This window comes from Saimiri boliviensis, chromosome 2 (genome assembly GCF_048565385.1).
Source record: "Saimiri boliviensis isolate mSaiBol1 chromosome 2, mSaiBol1.pri, whole genome shotgun sequence".
Lineage (NCBI taxonomy): Eukaryota > Metazoa > Chordata > Mammalia > Primates > Cebidae > Saimiri > Saimiri boliviensis.
In genome coordinates this window covers 75,755,199-75,774,469 of record NC_133450.1, presented here as the reverse complement: position 1 = coordinate 75,774,469, position 19,271 = coordinate 75,755,199, and the positions used below count along the sequence as shown (strand labels likewise).

At 44.1% G+C, this 19,271-nt stretch overlaps 1 protein-coding gene across 5 annotated transcripts in view; it reads right to left on the bottom strand.

Moving 5' to 3' along the window:
* The window catches only part of TRPM7 (transient receptor potential cation channel subfamily M member 7), a 127,778-nt gene extending 109,276 nt beyond the window's left edge, over window positions 1–18,502 (bottom strand). For all 5 annotated transcript variants that reach the window (XM_010339488.3, XM_039469174.2, XM_074393608.1 and 2 more), the window contains exon 1: window positions 18,419–18,502. In XM_010339488.3, coding sequence (XP_010337790.1) covers window positions 18,419–18,421 — 3 coding nt within the window. In that variant the 5' untranslated portion in view covers window positions 18,422–18,502. The remainder of the gene's footprint in view (window positions 1–18,418) is intronic.
* Between the last annotated feature and the right edge of the window lie 769 nt (window positions 18,503–19,271).

Here is a 19,271-nt window from a genome sequence, read left to right as displayed (position 1 = left end):
CCAAGTTATCTTGGGACCTCAAGAGGAGAGAAATTTATCCAATACATATAGGCATTTGAAAGTACAAACCCACAGCTGAGGCCAGGCACAGTGGCTCATGGCTGGGTGTGGTGGCTTACGCCTGTAACCTCAGCACATTGGGAGGCCAAGGTGGGTGGATCACCTGAGATCAGGAGTTCAAGATCAGCTGGCCAACATGGTAAAACCTCATCTCTACTAAAAATACAAAAAATTAGCTGGGTGTGGTGGCTCGTACCTGTAATCCCAGCACTTTGGGAGGCCAAGGCAGGGAAATCACAAGGTAAGGAATTCAAGACCAGCCTGGCCCATATGGTGAAACCCCATCTCTACTAAAAAATTCAAAAATTCGCAAGGCGGGCCGGGCGCAGTGGCTCAAGCCTGTAATCCCAGCACTTTGGGAGGCCGAGGCGGGTGGATCACGAGGTCAAGAGATCGAGACCATCCTGGTCAACTTGGTGAAACCCCGTCTCTACTAAAAATACAAAAAATTAGCTGGGCATGGTGGCGCGTGCCTGTAATCCCAGCTACTCAGGAGGCTGAGGCAGGAGAATTGCCTGAACCCGGGAGGCGGAGGTTGCGATGAGCCGAGATCGCGCCATTGCACTCCAGCCTGGGTAACAAGAGTGAAACTCTGTCTAAAAAAAAAAAAAAAAAAAAAAAAAAAAAAAATTCGCAAGGCATGGTGGCACATGCCTGCAGTCCCAGCTACTCAGGAGGCTGAGGCAGGAGAATCGCTGGAACCCGGGAGGCAGAGACTGCAGTGAGCTGAGATCATACACTGTACACCAGACTGTGTGTCAGAGCAAGACTCCATTTCAATAAAATAAAATACAAATACAAAAAATAGGCCTGGTGGTGAGTGTCTGTAATCCCAACTACGTGGGAGGCTGAGGCGTAGACTTAGCTGGGTGTGGTGGCTCGCATCTGTAGTTCAGCAGTTGTAGTTCAGAGGCTGCGGCAGTGAGCCGAGGTCATGCCAGTGCACTCCAGCCTGAGCAACAGAGTAAAAAGAAAAGAAAAGAAAAAAAACCCATGCTGGGCTCAGCTTTAAGTCTTATTTGAGATTCCTTATGGAATAGAGTTCCAACAAAGCCATTTTTAAAAGGCTATGTGAAAAATAATTATTCTTGCTGTACTTTATACAAATAATCTGGCCAAGTATAACAAAGCAAATGGGTCATACTGTAGTTTGTCCTTAGTAAAAATGGGACACTGGAGAGAGAAAAAAATTATCGTTCTAGAACTATAGTACACCTGTCACTAGATTCTAGTCTCATCAGGTTTTTTTTTTCCCCCCTGCAATTTAGGCTGACCTTGCTTACTCCTGAACTAGTGATCTCTAACTGAAGCACAGAAAAATAGGGGGGATGGCTAATGTAAAAATCTGGATCAATATTCTAATTCTGGGCACATAATGGAATCAGTGATTGCATATCAGCCTGGTTTCAACACTTGCCAATTCATGGAAAGCCTTCTAATTTAGCTTACTTGGGATAGTTTTACTTATTTTGCTTTACTGTTACGGAATATATTACTGTTGTACTCTTTGTATAGGAATGCAGGATAAGCTTACTCAATTTTTCTTAAACACTTACTAATCTTTCAGATATCATCTTTTGTCAGAACTCAGAGTTACGGATCCTCAGCATACTGATGTGTTCTGAGTCCCTCTCTACCACGGATACAAGAGATCCTAAGAGTTACGCAGGAATATCATCACCCCATTCAACAAGAAGTGACAAAAGGTAGATGTTCATCTCCCTTCAACCCTTAGGATGCAGGATTCTCTTACCAAAGGGAGGGAGGAAATGTCAGAGGTGTTTAAATCACACTGACTCCATCTTGAATAGGGGCTGAGTAAAAAAAATAAGGCTGAGACCTGCTGGGCTGCATTTCCAGATCAGGCATTCTAAGTCACAGGATGAGATAAGAGTTCAACATAAGATACAGGCCATAAAACAGCAGGTTTTACTGCAACCTGCTGATAAAACAGGTTGCAGCAAAAAAGCTAGCCAAAACCTACCAAAACCAAGATGGTGAGAGAGTAGACCTCTGATCATCCTCACTGCTCATTCATTATATGCTAATTATAATGCACCAGCACACTAAAAGACACTCTAACCAACACCTTGACAGTTTACAAGATGCCATGGCAACGTCCAGAACGGGGAAGACCCTCAGTTCTGGGAAGTGCCACCCCTTCCCCAGAAAACTCATGAATATTCCACTCCTTGCTTAGCATATAATCAAGAAACAACCATACAAATGGGCAACCAGCAGCCCTCAGGACTGCTCAACCTACGGACTAGCCATTCTTTTGTTTATTCTCCTAATAAACTTGCTTTCACTTTGCTAAAGAAAAGCAAGAAAATAACAATAAGAGGATACTATCAACAATTCTGTGTAAAAACATTTCAAAACATGTTAAGCAGGCCAGGCGCAGGGGCTCTTGCCTGTAATCTCAGGACTTTGGGAAGCCAATGGGGGCAGATTGCGGGAGCTCAGGAATTCAAGACCAGCCTGGGTAACTTGGCACAACCCTGTCTCTACAAAAAAATACAAAAAATTGGCCGAGTGTGGTGGCATGCACCGGTAGTACCAGCTACTTGGGGGGAGCTGAGGCAAGAGGATTGTTTGAACCCAGAAGGTTGAGGCTGCAGTGAGCCAAGATTAAGCCTGGTGACAAAGTGAGACCCTGTATCAAAAAAAGAAAAAAATATATCCATGTTAAGTAGACAAGCCTTAGAAAAGCATAACAGTTCAGGAGAAATTTTTATTTTCAAATATTCAGAAAAAAAATATTTTACACACATAAAAATACATATATAGAGAATAGAAAGTTAGGTACTAGAAAAACTTGGTTGGTCATGGTGAAACCCCGTCTCTACCAAAAATACAAAAAATTAGCTGGGCATGGTGGCGCGTGCCTGTAATCCCAGCTACTCAGGAGGCTGAGGCAGGCGAATTGCCTGAACCCAGGAGGCGGAGGTTGCGGTGAGCCGAGATCGCGCCATTGCACTCCAGCCTGGGTAACAAGAGCAAAACTCCCTCTCATAAAAAAAAAAAAAAAGAAAAGAAAAAGAAAAACTTGGTTGGTGAAGGGTTTACAGGTTTTTATACTGTCCTTTCAGTAAATCTGAAATTGTTTCAAATTTTAAATTTTTTTTAAAATAATTTTTTATACCTCCACTTAAACTTCTGCCTGGATCTCCAAACTCTGTATATTGATACTGTTGAGTGACAGAAAAGAGAACCACAGCATATGAGGCAGTATGTACGGATTAGACAGTATGCAGTGAGCTTAAGAGGAACAACAAAACTACATAGATTAAAGATCTTGGGCTTTATCCTCCTATCTAATAAAATACATATATACGCATATGCTGCATAACAATATTGGATTGAGGTCAGCAAAAGCTCTTTAGTTGGCCGGGTGTGGTGGCTCACACCTGTAATCCAAGCATTTTGGAGGCCAAGGCGGGCAGATCACCTGAGGTTGGGAGTTCAAGACCAACCTGACCAACATGGTGAAACCCCGTCTTTTTTTTTAAAAAAAAAAAAGCTCTTTAGTTTAATTAAGTCCCAGCTATTATCTGTTCTGTTTTTCCTGCATTTGCTTTTGGGTTCTTGGTCATGAAATCCTTGCCTAAGCCAATGTCTAGAAGGGTTTTTCCAATGTTATTGTCTAGAGGAATGTTTGCAGTTTCAGGTCTTAGATTTAAGTCCTTGATCCATCTTGATTTTTGTTAAGATGTGAGATGAGAACCCAATTTCATTCTCCTACATATGGCTTGCCAATTATCCCAGAACCATTTGTTGAACAGCATGTCCTTTCCCCGCTTTATGTTGCTTGCTTTGTTGAAGATCGGTTGGCTCTAAGTATTTAAGGTTTCTTTCTGGGTTTCCTATTCTGTTCCATTGGTCTATGTGCCCATTTTTATACCAGTACCACACCATTTTGGTGACTATGGCCTTACAGTATAGTTTGAAATCAGGTAGTGTGATGCCTCCAGATATTGCATTTTTGTTTAGTCGTGCTTTGGCTATGTGGGCTCTTTTTTGGTTCCATACGAATTTTTGAATTTTTTTTCTCATTCTGTGAAGAATGACTGAGGTATTTTGATGGGAATTGCATTGAATTTGTACACTGCTTTTGGCAATATAGCCATTTTCACAATATTGATTCTACCCATCCATGAGCATGGGGTGTTTCCATTTGTTTGTGTTATCTATGAGTTCTTTCAGCAACGTTTGGTAGTTTTCCTTGTAGAAGTCTTTCACCCTTGGTTAGGGATATTCCTAAGTTGTTTTTTTATTTTTTATTTATTTCTTTATTTTTTGTTTTTGCAGCTATTGTAAAAGGGGTTGAGTTCTTGATTTGATCCTTGGTTTGGTTGCTGCTGGTGTATAGAAGAGCTATTGATTTGTGTACATTAACTTTGTGTCCTTTTTTCAAATTCTTTTTGAGACAGAATCTCATTCTGTCACCCAGGCTGCAGTACAGTAGCATGATCTCGGCTCATTACAGTCTCTGCCTCCCAAGTTCAAGCAGTTCTCACGTCTGATCCCCAAGCAGCTAAGATTACAGGCATGTGCCACCATGCCCAGTTAATTTTTGAGTTTTTAATAGAGATGGGTCTTGCACCATGTTGACCAAGCTGGTCTCAAACTTCTGACCTCAAGTGATCCACCCACCTCGGACTCCCAAAGTGCTGGGATTAGAGGCATGAGCTACCATGCCCAGCCTGATTTTTAAAAAATTTTAGACCATATTTTCACTGTACCTTTTCTATGCTTAGATGTGTTTATCCACATAAATACTTACCATTGTGTTACAGCTGCCTACAGTATCAGTATAGTAACATGTTGTAGTAACAGGTTCGTAGCCTAAAGGCAACAGGCTCTACCACATAACTTCAGTATCTAGTAGGCGCTACAATCTAAGTTTGTGTAAGTACAAGTCCACAATGTTCACAGAATAATAAATTGCCTAATGACACATTTCTCAGAACATATCCTTGTCATTAAGCGATGCATGACTGTATTCACATGCCATACTTTCTTTAGCCATTCATCCACTGATCAACACTTAGGTTGATTCCATACCTTGGCCATTCCTTTAATTTCAATCTAAGTGTGTCCTGACAGGTGAATTGAGTCTCCTATAGGCAGCATACAGTTTGAGTCTTTTTAAAAAAAAAAAAAAAAATCCATTCAACCATTCTGTGTCTTTTATTTATTTTTGAGACAGGGTTTTGCTCTGTCACCCAGGCTGGATGGAGTGCAATGGTGCCATCAGCTCACTACAGCCTCTACCTTCTGGGCTCAAGTCATGTTCCTGCCTCAGTCTCCTGAGTAGTTAGGATGCCACCATGCCTGGCTATTTTTTTTTCTAGAGATGGGGTCTCACAATGTTCCAGGCTGGTCTGAAGCAATTCTCCTACCTCAGTCTCCCAAAGTAGCTGGGAATATAGGCATGAGCCACCGTGCCTTTTTTTTTTTTTTTTTTGAGATGGAATTTCGCTCACTGCTCAGGCTGGAATTCAATGATGCAATTTCAGCTCACTGTAACCTCTGCCTCCTGGGTTCAAGTGATTCTCTAGCCTCAGCCTCCTGAGTAGCTGTGATTACAGGCACTCGCCACCATGCCCAGCTAATTTTTGTAATTTTTAGTAGAAACGGGGTTTCACCATGTTGGTCAGGCTGGTTTCGAACTCCTGACCTCAGGTGATCCACCCGCCTCAGCTGCCCAAAGTGCTGGGATTACAGGCGTGAGCCAGGGCACCCAGCCAGCAGCTGGTTTCTAACAAATTTTTGATGTCATAAATTATATCTTTTTGCATTGTGTATCCCTTAACAAATTACTGTTGCTATTATTTTTAATAGTTTTGTCTTTAACCTTCATACTAAAAATATAAATTCTTTACATACCACTATTACGGTATTAGAGTATTCTAAATTAACTCCACACTTACATTTACCAGTAAGTTTTATACTTTCATACATTTTTTGTTACTAATTAGCATCCTTATCTTTCAGCTTGAAGAAATTCTGTTAGCATTTCTTGTAACACAGGTCTAGTGGTATGAACTCTGAGCTATTGCTTGGGAAAATCTTTATCCTCCTTCATTTCCAAAGGAGAGCTGTGCCAGGTACAGTATTCTTGGTTGGCAGGTTCTTCGGTTTTCTTCCTCCTTCAACATTTTGAATATATCATCCCCTCAACTACATCCCACAGTATTTTACGGGTTTTTTTTCCAAGAGCTGGAAACCACAGTTGTTCCTTACTGGCAAATCCACCTAAAACCTTAGCAAACAATTTGCTAGAAGTCACTGAAATTGTGTCACTCCCACACTAACAGATTTTTACTATATTTTGTGCCTACAGGGACATATAATGACATTAGCACACTTCAAAAAATCTCCTGGCCGGGCGCAGTGGCTCACACCTATAATTACAGCACTTTGGGAGGCTGAGACGGGTGGATCACCTGAGGTCAGGAGTCTGAGACCAGCCTGGCCAACATGGTGAAACCCTGTCTCTACTAAAAATACAAAACTTAGCTGGGCATAGTAGCAGAACTTTGTAATCTCAGCTACTCAGGAGGGTGAGGCAGGAGAATCACTTGAACCCAGGACACTGAGGTTGCAGTGAGCCAAGACTGAGCCACTGCACTCCAGCATGGGTGACGAGAGAGAAACTCCATCTCATAAAGAAAAAAAGAAAGAAAGAAAATCTCCTACAGCTTCCCTACTTCATTCACCAATTTTGTTTACTTCAAAAACTTATTACCTCTCATTCTGTTTATGTGAAAGCCAAATTTAAATATATTCTCACGACACATAGCATTCTCATCATTTATGGCCTTTACAGATTACAGAGGAACTGGCTTCACATTTCGAATATTCACATACCCCAGCTAAAGTTGCAAATATCACCTAATGATAAAAAAAAAAGTTTTTACCGTTTTTGAAATTCAAAGTATCTGCTCTGCCATCAGTGACCCAACCAATGTGCCCTGGATTACAAATATAAAAATTCCTGGTTTTATACACTTTGCTTTCGTTTTGCTAGACTGTACTACCAACTTTTACCAGGAGGTGGCAAACTACAAACACAAATCTGAAATTTCAATCTGTATGTTTCAAGTAATGTTAACTATATCCACAGAATGCTAGTAGTGGAGGGAATCTTAAAGATCACCTGGTGATCTTCAGTGGTTAATTCAGTGGTGATCTTCAGCACAGATACTGGAGTCAGAGACTGATCTGAGTTAGAATTCCAGCTGTGCTATTTACTATGTGTGCAACCTTATGCAAGTTTCAGAACTTCTGTTTCCTTATCTGTAAAATAGGCTAACAACCGTACTTGGTTACTCTATTAAAATGATACATGAAAGTTGTTTTAGCACAATGCATGGCACATAGTCAAATTTCAACCATGATAGTAATCACTTCAAAATTCCTTAAATTATAAATTCTTACACCAGTCTACCAGCAATAAGGGGCATACATAGCACATATAAACCTAAACACATCTTACTCTCTAAACAAATCATTAGCAGCAAGCACATCCTTCTTGCCCAGATGCTGCTAGCAAAAATTTGGGGAAAAAAAATTAAAGATTCCTAAAAAATTCTGCTGTTAAGGTAACAGGTGGAAATCAATTATTTTAAAGAAATAAATACACTCTGTGATTCTATATACTAAAATTAGAAAGAAAATTCCAGCTATGGAGAAGTAGGTCCTGTTGGGCTAATCATCCCACAGATAACCACCATAAATTCTGGACAAAAGATAAAGAGGCCGGGCGCAGTGGCTCACCCGTATAATCCTAGCACTTTGGGTGGCCAAGATGGGAGGACTGCTTAAGGCCAGGAGTTTGAGACCAGCCTGGTCAACACAGCAAGCCCTTATCTCTATAGTTTTGATTTATAAAATTTTTTTTTTTTTTTTTTTTTTTTGAGACAGAGTTTCGCCCTTGTTACCCAGGCTGGAGTGCAATGGCGCGATCTCGGCTCACCGCAACCTCCGCCTCCTGGGGTCAGGCAATTCTCCTGCCTCAGCCTCCTGAGTAGCTGGGATTACAGGCACGTGCCACCATCCCCAGCTAATTTTTTGCACTTTTAGTAGAGACGGGGTTTCACCACGTTGACCAGGATGGTCTCGATCTCTCGACCTCGTGATCCACCCGCCTCGGCCTCCCAAAGTGCTGTGATTACAGGCTTGAGCCACTGCGCCCGGCGATTTATAAAATTTTTAAAAAATTAAACGATCAAGACTTGAGGACACTGAAGAGCAACCACAAGCAAGCAGAAACTACATGGAGTCTCTACAACTGTACTTAGAATAAAGGAATGGTACTGAGTGAGTTTCCCAGTTTTTAGGGCTTTTTGCCTGAAGACAGTCCCCATCCCATACCTAATAAACAGCTAAATACCAATAGAAATCCCACAGTCTTACTGGCTTGAAAAACCAGAACACCCAGTTCAAGGTGACAACAGAAGCTGGAAAGTTTCTGCAAATGAGTCAAGAAAAGGAGTCCTTGCTGTTAAAAGAAAGTCGGCTGGGTGCCGTGGCTCACGCCTGTAATCCAAGCACTTTGGAGGCCAAGGCAGGCGGATCACCTGAGGTCGGGAGTTCAAGACCAGCCCGACCAACATGGTGAAACCCGATCTTAAAAAAAAAAAAAAAAAAGAAAGTCAAAGGGGGGAAAAAAAAGAGTCCTAAATATTTCATATTGACTCTACACAAATCTCCTGCTGACTCATGAAGAATGTAAACATGAAGCAGCCTCCAAGAAGCCCAGCTAAATAAAATAACTGAGCAGACAGTCCTGCTGCCCACTGTAGGAGAGACAGAGTTTGGAGTTTGAGTACAGTAAAGTTAATCAACAACTGTCTTAGTCTGCTTGGACTGCCACAACAAATACCACACAGACTTGGGGGGATAACAACTGAAATAAATTTGCTCACAGTTATGGAGACTGGAAATTTAAGAACAAGATTCCAGAGGGCCAGTGTCTGCTGAGGGCTCTCAGACAGCTGCCTCCTCACTGTGTCTTCACACAGTGAAGAAAGATTGAATAAGCTCTCTGGTATCTCTTCCTCTAGGGACATAAATCTATCAGACCCACGGCCCCATCCTCATGACCTCATCTACCCCTGATTACCTCCATCTCCAAAAGTCCTCGTCTGCAGACACCATCGCCCTGGAGGTTAGGGCTTCAAGATACGAATTCCCAGGGAGGGGTGGAGGTCACGGACATTCAGTATGTAACAACAACACACACACATATATCAGAGGATTAAAGGAGAACCCAGAGGGAGACCCCTCTATTAAGTAACAATCCCAATGTCCAATATACACTCCAGAATAACTAGATATGGTAAGAAACAGGAAAATGTGACCCATACTCAAAAGAAAGGTAATAAAATAAATTGCCTACTAAAAAAATTCATGTGGAAGCTAAGAAAGAAAAGTTAAATGACACTAAAGACCTAGAAATTCAGAGTTATATGATAAATTTGTACATGGCTCAACATGCCTGCCAAGGATGACACAGACAATGACAAATAAGACTAGCTTAAAGCAAAATTAACTTTCCCTATCAGAGTCCAATACATCTGACTTTCTGGCACTCTTACAAGCCCTAATCTCAAGTTCCATTCTTTTTTATAATATATACATAATTTTATTATGTCACAGAATTCCACTCGTACTCTAAACTGGCTGCCAACTACTCAACTAATTAGATATTACTGACATTTTAGATGTGAATCCTGTGAGTCTTAAAGATACTATTAAAAAAGCATCTATAATTCTGTAACAATCAGCAGAAAAGTTCTATATATTAAAAATGTAAGGCCAGGTACGGTAACTCATGCCTGTAATCCCAATACTGTGGGAGGCTGAAGCAGGAGGACCACTTAAGCCTAGGAGTTCAAGATCAACCTGGGCAACAAGAGCACCATCTTTACAAAAAAAAAATTTTTTTTTTTTAGGCCAGGCGTGGTGGCTCACACCTGTAATCCCAAGCACTTTGGGAGGCCAAGGTGGGTGGATCACGAGGTCAGGAGATCAAGACCATCCTGGCCGACATGGTGAAACCTCATCTTAAAAACTAAAAATAAAAAAAATTAAAATTAAATTTAAAAAAATTTTTTGAGAGAGTCTCACTCTGTCGCCCAGGCTGGAGTGCAACACCATGATCTCGGCTCATGGCAACCTCTGCCTCGTGAGTTCAAGTGATTCTCCTGCCTCAGCGTCTTGAGTAGCTGGAACTACAGGTGCGTGCCACCATACCTGGCTAATTTTTTGTATTTTTAGTAGAGACAGGGTATCACCATGTCGGCCAGGATGGTTTCAATCTCCTGACCTTGTGTTCCACCCAAAGTGCTGGGATTACAGGTGTAATCCCAGGTGTGGGCCACTGCCCCTGGCCAAATTTTTTTTTTTTTTTAAGATGACGTTTCACCATGGTGGGCAGGCTGGTCTTGAACTCCTGACCTCAGGTGATCCACTCACCTTGGCCTCCCAAAGTGCTAGGATTACAGGCGTGAGCCACCGCGCCCGGCCCCCCATTTTTTTTTTTTTTTTTGGAGACGGAGTTTCGCTCGTTACCCAGGCTGGAGTGCAATGACACGATCTTGGCTCACCGCAACCTCCGCCTCCTGGGTTCAGGCAATTCTCCTGCCTCAGCCTCCTGAGTAGCTGGGATTGCAGGCATGCGCCACCATGACCAGCTAATTTTTTGCAACTTTAGTAGAGACGGGGTTTCACAATGTTGACCAGGATAGTCTCGATCTCTTGACCTCGTGATCCACCCGCCTCGGCCTCCCAAAGTGCTGGGATTACAGGCTTGAGCCACCGCGCCCAGCCTAAATTTTTTTTTTTTTTTAAAGACGGGGTTTCACCATGTTGGTCAGGCTGGGTCTTGAAATCCCGACCTCAGGTGATCTGCCCGCCTTGGCTTCCAAAGTGCTTGGATTACAGATGTGAGCCACCATGCCTGGCCCCAAATTTTTTTTTTAATTAGCCAGGTTGGTAGTATGGGCTTGTAGTTCCACCTACTTGGGAGACTGAAGTGGGAGCATCACTTAAGCCTGAGAGATTGGGACTGCAGTAAGCCATGATCATGCCACTGCACTCTGACCTGGGCAACAGAGCAAGTCACTATCCAAAAAAAAGAAAAGAAAAGAAAACTTGGACATTCACATTGTAAGCCGTATCAACCCATTATCTGCCAGTTAGTAGGGTGTTGATACTTTGTTGATACATGCATGGTAGGCTTCTGCAGGTTTTTTTTTTTTTTTTTTTGAGACGGAGTTTCACTCTTGTTACCCAGGCTGGAGTGCAATGGCGCGATCTCGGCTCACCGCAACCTCCGCCTCCTGGGTTCAAGCAATTCTCCTGCCTCAGCCTCCTGAGTAGCTGGGATTACAGGCACGTGCCACCATGCCCAGCTAATTTTTTTTATTTTTAGTAGAGACGGGGTTTCACCATGTTGACCAGGATGGTCTCGATCTCTCGACCTCGTGATCCACCCGCCTCGGCCTCCCAAAGTGCTGGGATTACAGGCTTGAGCCACCGCACCCGGCCTGGCTTCTGCAGGTTTTATTTATTTGAGTCCCACACAGGCTGGAGTGCAGTTGTGCGATCTCAAGCTCACTGCAACTTCCGCCTCCTGGGTTCAAGCAGTTCTCATGGCTCAGTGTCTCAAGAAGCTGGGATGATAGGTGCACACCACCACGTCCACCTGATTTTTATGTTTTTAGTAGAGATGGGGTTATCCACCTGACTTTTATGTTTTTAGTAGAGATGGGGTTATCCACGTTGGCCACGCTGATCTCAAACTCCTGGCCTGAAGCAATCCAGCCACCTAAGCCTCCCAAAGTGCTGGAATTAAAGGCGTGAGCCTCCATGCCAAGCCTTTCCTGCAGTTTTTAACAAAGAGTTACACCCATTCAGAAATCTATTTACCTATTATAACTTTTCTAATCTACTAACGATAGCCTCAGAGTATGCATCTCTGTACTTGTCAAAATAAAATGCATGGCCAGAGGTGGTTGATGTCTCTCTGGGAGAGAGACAGCACTTTGGGAGTCCGAGGTGGGTGGATCACTTGAGGTCAGGAGTTCAAGACCAGCCTAGTCAACATAATGAAACCCCGTCTCTACTAAAAATACAAAAATTAGCCACATGTGGTGGTGGGTGCCTGTAATCCCAGCTACTCAGGAGGCTGAGGCAGGAGAATTGCTTGAACCCAAGAGGCAGAGGTTGCAGGGAGCCAAGATTGCCCCACTGCACTCCAGCCTGGGTGACACAGCAAGACTCATCTCAAAAAAAAAAAAAAAAAACATTGTGTGTGTGTGTGTGTAAAGCATTTACAGCAATGGCCACAGCTAAATGCCGACACGTTAGCTACTGTAAAAATGTGCCTAAAGGCCGGGCACAGTGGCTCACACCTGTAATCCCAGCACTTTGGGAGGCCGAGGCGGGTGGATCACGAGGTCAAGAGATCGAGATCATCCTGGTCAACATGGTGAAACCCTGTCTCTACTAAAAATACAAAACATTAGCTGAACATGGTGGCGCATGCCTGTAATCCCAGCTACTCAGGAGGCTGAGGCAGGAGAATTGCCTGAACCCAGGAGGCGGAGGTTGCGGTGAGCGAAGATCGCGCCATTGCACTCCAGCCTGGGTAACAAGAGCGAAATTCTGTCTCCAAGAAAAAAAAAAAAAAAGGTGCCTAAAGCCTATTACACACTTCTTAGTCCAAAGTATCTTCTGGGTATTGGGTATGATAAATTATACCCAGACTGGGAAGACTACCGGTTCATATACTAAAGGGTAATGTATAGCCCTGTCTTTCTAGACTAATTAATGTTTCTGCAGTTTCCTAACAGTAATAGTCTGCTTCTCAGGTAACTTTCCTTCTATCATCTCCAGTGCACTATCAAACTGCCAGCAAAAGCAGAACACTAAGCCTGTTAAATTTCACTTTGCACATATTTTCCAATCAGTGAACTCTGCCTCAAGGTTGCTATATTATTGATAACTTACCTCAAAAGCTTTTTTCTCACTTTTCACAAGCAGCTTGGTTTTGAAAGGTTAAGGTTTCTAGAAGTCTGGCAGTTGAATAGTTGAGGTGTCATGTTATTGACATGTTCATACGATGGTAAGAAGGGCAAACAGTATTTCACAGACTTTAATCCTAATATTGCTCCTTGAAACCAGAAGGCGGAGGTTACAGTGAGCCAAGATCATGCCACTGCACTCCAGCCTGGGCAAAAGAGCGAAACTCAGTCTCAAAAAACAAAAACAAGACTGTGACCTGGTAAAAATAGTCAGGTCAAGGGTCAAGTCTATCAGCTTCAAAAAACTGCTTACCTAGCTTGTAGAGAGCTAAGGAAAAAAAAAAACTGCTTATCTTCATACACCAAAATTTAACAGGGTTCTAAAATCTCTACATGGTCAGAAAACTAAATACTCACAGAAAAACAGGTTAAAAAAATGCACAGCATGAGGCCAGAAATTCGAGACCAGTCTGGTCAACATGGTGAAACTCCATCTCTACTAAAAATATAAAAATTAGGTGGGCGTTGTGGTGGATCCCTGTAATCTCAGCTACACCGGAGGCTAAGGCAGGAGACTCACTTGAACCCAGGAAGTGACCCAAGATGGCACCACTGCACTCCAGCCTGGGTGAGGAGTGAAACTCCATCAAAAAAAAAAAAAAAAAAAAAAAAAAAAAATCCAGAGCAATTTTCTACATCCAAAATGAATTGCACCAAAAAGTCAACAAAATCTCTAAAAGTACTAACTTAAAGTAGAACTAATCATTTTTTTCTTTTTTTAAAATAAAGTACATCTGATCAGAAGAACTAATCATATTTTTATAAACTGCAAGAGGTCCAAGTCAAATGCTGCATTCACATTCAAACTAATCTAATAATTGCAAAGCACCATCTAAAAATGACACCCATCTAAGTTCCTTTTTCTGATTCACATAAATGGACTCAGTTACAATCCCCTTGGGCAAATAATGCTTACGTCCTAAACTAACCTTAATCACCAAATTTTGCTTCCGAATACCAAACTTCATTTATTTTTTTTTTTTTTGAGACAGGATCTAGTTCTGTTACCCAGGCTGGATGGCATAATCTCAGCTCACTGCAAACTCAACCCACCTACCCACCCTCAACCCCCCAAGTAGCTGGGACCACAGATGTGTGGTGTCACCATGCCCAGCTAATTTATAATCTTTTTGGTAGAGACTGGGTTTCACCATGTTTCCAAGGCTGATCTTATAGTCCTAGGCTTAAGAGATCCATCCATCCACCTCAGCCTCTCAAAGTGCTAGAACTACAAGCATGAGCGAGCCACTGCACCCTGTTCCAGGTACCAGACTTAAAGCAGACATTTAACAGGCAGGTCACTTAAAACAAACTTCAATTTATTTATATGTTGAAAAGATGTTCCAAAAAGAAAGGAGAAAGAGAAACCTAGAATGAAAAATAGTAGATCAATGACAAAAACTACATGGCTACTACAAAAACTACTACATGAATAACTGATGGGAAACTTCACAACTGAGAGATCAGGCATCAGACAACACGAATCCACTGGTCAATCTTAACATTAAAAAAAAAAGAGAGAGGCTGGGTGCAGTGGTTCTTGCCTGTAATCCCAGCACTTTGGGAGGCTAAGGATAGCTGATCACAAGGTCAAGAGAGACCAGCCTGGCCAACATGGAGAAACCCTGTCTCAACTAAAAATACAAAAATTAGTCAGGAATGGTGGCAGACGCCTGTAATTCCAGCTATTCAGGAGGCTGAGGCAGGAGAATCACATGTACCTGGCAGATATAGGTTACAGTGAGCCAAGATCATGAACTCCAGCCTGGGCAACAAGGGCAAGAATCCATCTCAAAAACATAAAACAAACAAACAAAAACAGACAACATGTGCCTCTTAAAGTAATGCAACAAAAAGTACATAGTACTATCTGGGAGAACTGTTCAAAGTATGAAACTGAAATCTGATAGACTCTTTTTTTTTTTTTTTTTTTTTTGAGGCAGAATCTCGTTCTGTCACCAAGGATGGAGTGCAACAGCTTGATCTTGGCTCACTGAAACCTCTGCCTACAGTTCAAGTGATTCTCCTGCCTCAGCCTCCCCAGTAAGCTAGGATCACAGGCATCCACCATGATGCCCAACTAATTTTTATATTTTTAGGAGAGATGGGGTTTCACCATGTTGGCCAAGCTGGTTTTGAACTCTTGGTAATCCATGATCTACCTGCCACAACCTTCCAAAGGTGCAGGGATTACTGCCTTCCCCATCAAGGGGAGACAAAGTGTCACTCTGTCATCCAGGCTGGAGTGCAGTGGCACGATCTTGTTTCACTGCAACCTCCACCTCCCAGGTTCACTCGATTCTCTCTGCCTTAGCCCTTGGAGTACCGGGATTGCAAGTGAGCACCACCATGCCCAGCTACTAACTTTTTTTTTTTTTTTTTTGAGATGGAGTCTCTGTCACCCAGGCTGGAGTACAGTGGCGCAATCTCAGCTGACTGTAGCCTCCATCTCCTGGGTTCAAGCAATTCTCCTGCCTCAGCCTCCTGAGTAGCTGGTACTACAGGCATGCATCACTACACCTGGCTAATTTTGTATTTTTAGTAGAGACAGGGTTTCACCATATTGGCCAGGCTGGTCTCAAACTCCTGACCTCAGGTGATCAGCCTGCCTCGGCCTCCCAAAGTGCTGGGATTACAGGGGCTGAGCCACCATGTCCGGTCCCGATCAAGTCTTTAGATTAACTACTAGTTCACAGGAAATATAAAGGAGAGGCCAGGCACGGTGACATACACCTGTAATCCCAACACTTTGGGAGGCGAGGTGGGCGGATCACTGGCCGTCAGGAGTACAAGACAATCCTGGCCAATATGGCGAAACCTGGTCTCCACTAAAAATACAAAAATTAGCTAAGCATGGTGGCTCTCACCTGTAGTCCCAGCTACTTGGGAGGTTGAGGCAGGAATCACTTGAACCCAGGGGGCGAAGTTGCAGTGAGCCAAGATTGCTACACCGAACTCAGCCTGGGAAACAGAGCAAGACTTCATCTCAAAAAAGAAGGAAAAAAAGGCCGGGTACCGTGGTTCCCTCCTGTAATCCCAGCACTTTGGGAGGTCGAGGCAGGCAGATCATGAGGTCAGGACGCAGAGATGAGCCTGGCCAACATGGCGAAACCCCGTTTCTACTAAAAATACAAAAGAAATTAGCCAGGCATGGTAGAGGGTGCCTGCAATCCCTGCTACTGGGAAGGTTGAGGCGGAAGAATCGCTTGAACCTGGGAGGTGGTGGTTGCAGTGAGCAGAGACCTTGCCATTGCATTCCAGCCTGGGCAACAGAGCAAATTGCATGTCAAATAAAAAATAAAAATAAAAAAAAAAAAAAGGAAAAAAGAAAATACAGAGGAGAAAGAAACATGTTAGATGACACTACAGAGATGCATTCAACAAAATCTAAACTGTAGGAAATTCTACAGGGCAAATGGGTTTTTTTCAACAAATAAATGGTAAATAACACCCCCACACCGCAAGAGAAGGCACTAGAGTCTGAAAGTTACCAAATGCTCTGTGCAGAATTCTTTGGAACTTGATTCAAACAAATCAACTCACTAAAACATGAAGACAATCAGGGAAATATGCTGAATGTTTAATGATATTAAGAAATTATTAATATTTAGGTGTGCTAATAATATTGCAATTATGTTAAAAGTTCTTGTCTTTTTAAGCAGGAACACAATAAACTATCCATAAATGACATTTGTCTGGGATTGGCTTTAAAATTATCCAATTGAGGAAGAACAGAAGGAATAATAGAAGAAATAAAATTCACATGGTTGAAGCTGCTGAAACTGGCCAATGGGTATACGGTAGCTTATTCTACAATTTATCTTTGCATGTTTGAAATCTTCCAGTTTAGCCTGGCTCGGTAGCTCTCCCGCCTGTAATCCCATCACTTTGGGAGTAGCTCCTGCCTGTAATCCCAGCACTTTGGGCGGATCACCTGAGATCAGAAATTCGAGACAGCCTGGCCAAACATGGGAAATCCCGTCTCCACCAAAAACATAAAACTTAGCCAGGCGTGGTGGCTACAGTCCCAGCTACTCGGGAGGCTGAGGCAGGACAACCGCTTGAACCCAGGAGGCGGAGGTTGCAGTGAGCTGAGATCGCATCACTGCACTGAAGCCTGGGCGACAGAGTGAGACCCTGTCTCAAAACAAACAAACAAAAAAGAATAAGGTGTAAAATAGTGGAAGACACATTATTTACTCAAAGTATAACCACGTTTGTGAGATAAGTAAAACCCTTATTTTAGTTTTGTATGGCACTTGAATTAGCGTTCAGTGAAAAGCAAACTTGCCAGACTCCAGCAGAGAGAGTTGTCTGCAGCAGAGCGAGAGTTGCGTGCAGCAGAGGGATAGCTGTCTGCAGCAGGAGAGTCGTCTGCATAAAGCCTATCAAATTCATGTACTGACCAAAATTACCTCCTCTGCGCTTCAGAACCCTGATCTAAATGATTTTCATTTTAAGAAATCTTCAAAATCGGTTCCTGATATCCAAAAACAAAAATAAAAAGGTCTATCGGAAGCTGCAATGTACCGCTTCCCTCTCTCCATTCTGTACCTTTTGGTTTAAAACACGCTCTGGGGCAATGCATAAGGTAGCTCAACTGACAGTACCTCTCGGTCCCCACAGAAGTCTCTCCCCACCAACGAAAATCCTTAATTCTTGCTAAAGAAAAAAGATCTACCTTCAATATTGTCAAATCCCTCCCTTTTGGCTCCAAAAAGGAAATGTACCTGTAAGAGTATCCGCTGCACAGCAAACAAGGCACAACTCCAAACCCGTGTCCTCTACCCACTTTTTGCGCCCTTCCAGCTCTCCCTCCCTTTTCCCAAGTTGAACCTGAGCAGAGCTTTTGCTCCCTTATCTACCAGCAACTGGCGCCTGGAGGACCGTGCTCCCAGGAGATGCCGCGCTTGAAGGCTGAGCGCAGCGTCGGGCGCGCTGCCGCGGCTCAGTTCAACCCAGCCAGGTAGTCCCCGGCTCGCGCCTCTGCCGCCTCGAGGGACCCTCGCTGGAAGACGGGTCTCGGCTCAGGGGATTGCCGCGAAGAGGCGTCGCGTCGAACTTGCTACCTGCTCCCGCCCCTCACCCCCAAACGAAATTACACCCGTCCCGCCAGGACAAATCCGGAAGCCTCAAGGAAATTCGGGGGTCCTTCGCCGCTGGAACGCGGCTCCCCACACACTTGCCTGCCAGGTCCCCTCCTTTACCGCCCGCAACCCCAGGACCATTCCCCGCCCCGGCCTGCGTGGGTACAGTACCATTCTCCTCACGGGGCGGACTCCGGAAGGGCAGCAACTCCACCTCCTCCTCCTCCGCGGCCTGTAGCCATCTATCGGGAAGCGTCTCTGGAGGCGGCAGCAGAGGCCGCCGGACAAGGAACGCCCAGGGAAACCTTCTCAGAACTAACTCAGCTCCGGCGCTAGCAGCAGAAGCCGAGTCTTTCATAATTGTGCGACCAACTCCTCCGGGTGACTGGCCACAGGGACGCGCCCGCGCCCGCCTCCGCCGGCGACGGGGCTGGAGACGGACCACGTGAGCGGCGCGGCGCGTGCGTCGCCGCCCGCGGGTCGGGTCACGTGAAGGGCGCGCGCTCCCTCGCTCCCAGGCCGCCTCCAAGCGCGCCGCGCGCACGCGCCAGGCGGGAGCGCGTCCCCAAGCCGACCGCCTCCGGTTTCCCGAAGGTTGTAGGGTGTTCGCACCGTATCTCCCTTGGATACCTAAGCGGGACTTACACAAACAGCTGCCTCAGCTGTGAGAGTGGAACTGGGGGAATCGGGGATTGAGTGTTAAGGTTCCAGGCTTCCGGATGCAGTCTGGAGTTGCTGTGTGGGTTCATTCCGCTAACTAGGCCTGGCCTCTGTCGGCCCGCTCCCGCAAACTCGGGTGTCCCAACACCCTCTCAAGTGCTTCAGAGCTGGTAGAGGTTTTAAACGTTACTCTCAACTCGTCCAACATGCAAAATGATCTTACCCCAATCATGTTCTTCCTCTAGCCTCTCCTGTTGCTGCTGCTGGTAAATCTTCTTGGTTTAACTGTGGGACTACCATTTTCCCTCCAGAGATAATCACCCACATGCATGCATACACCCCACCTTCTGAACCAAAGACTGGG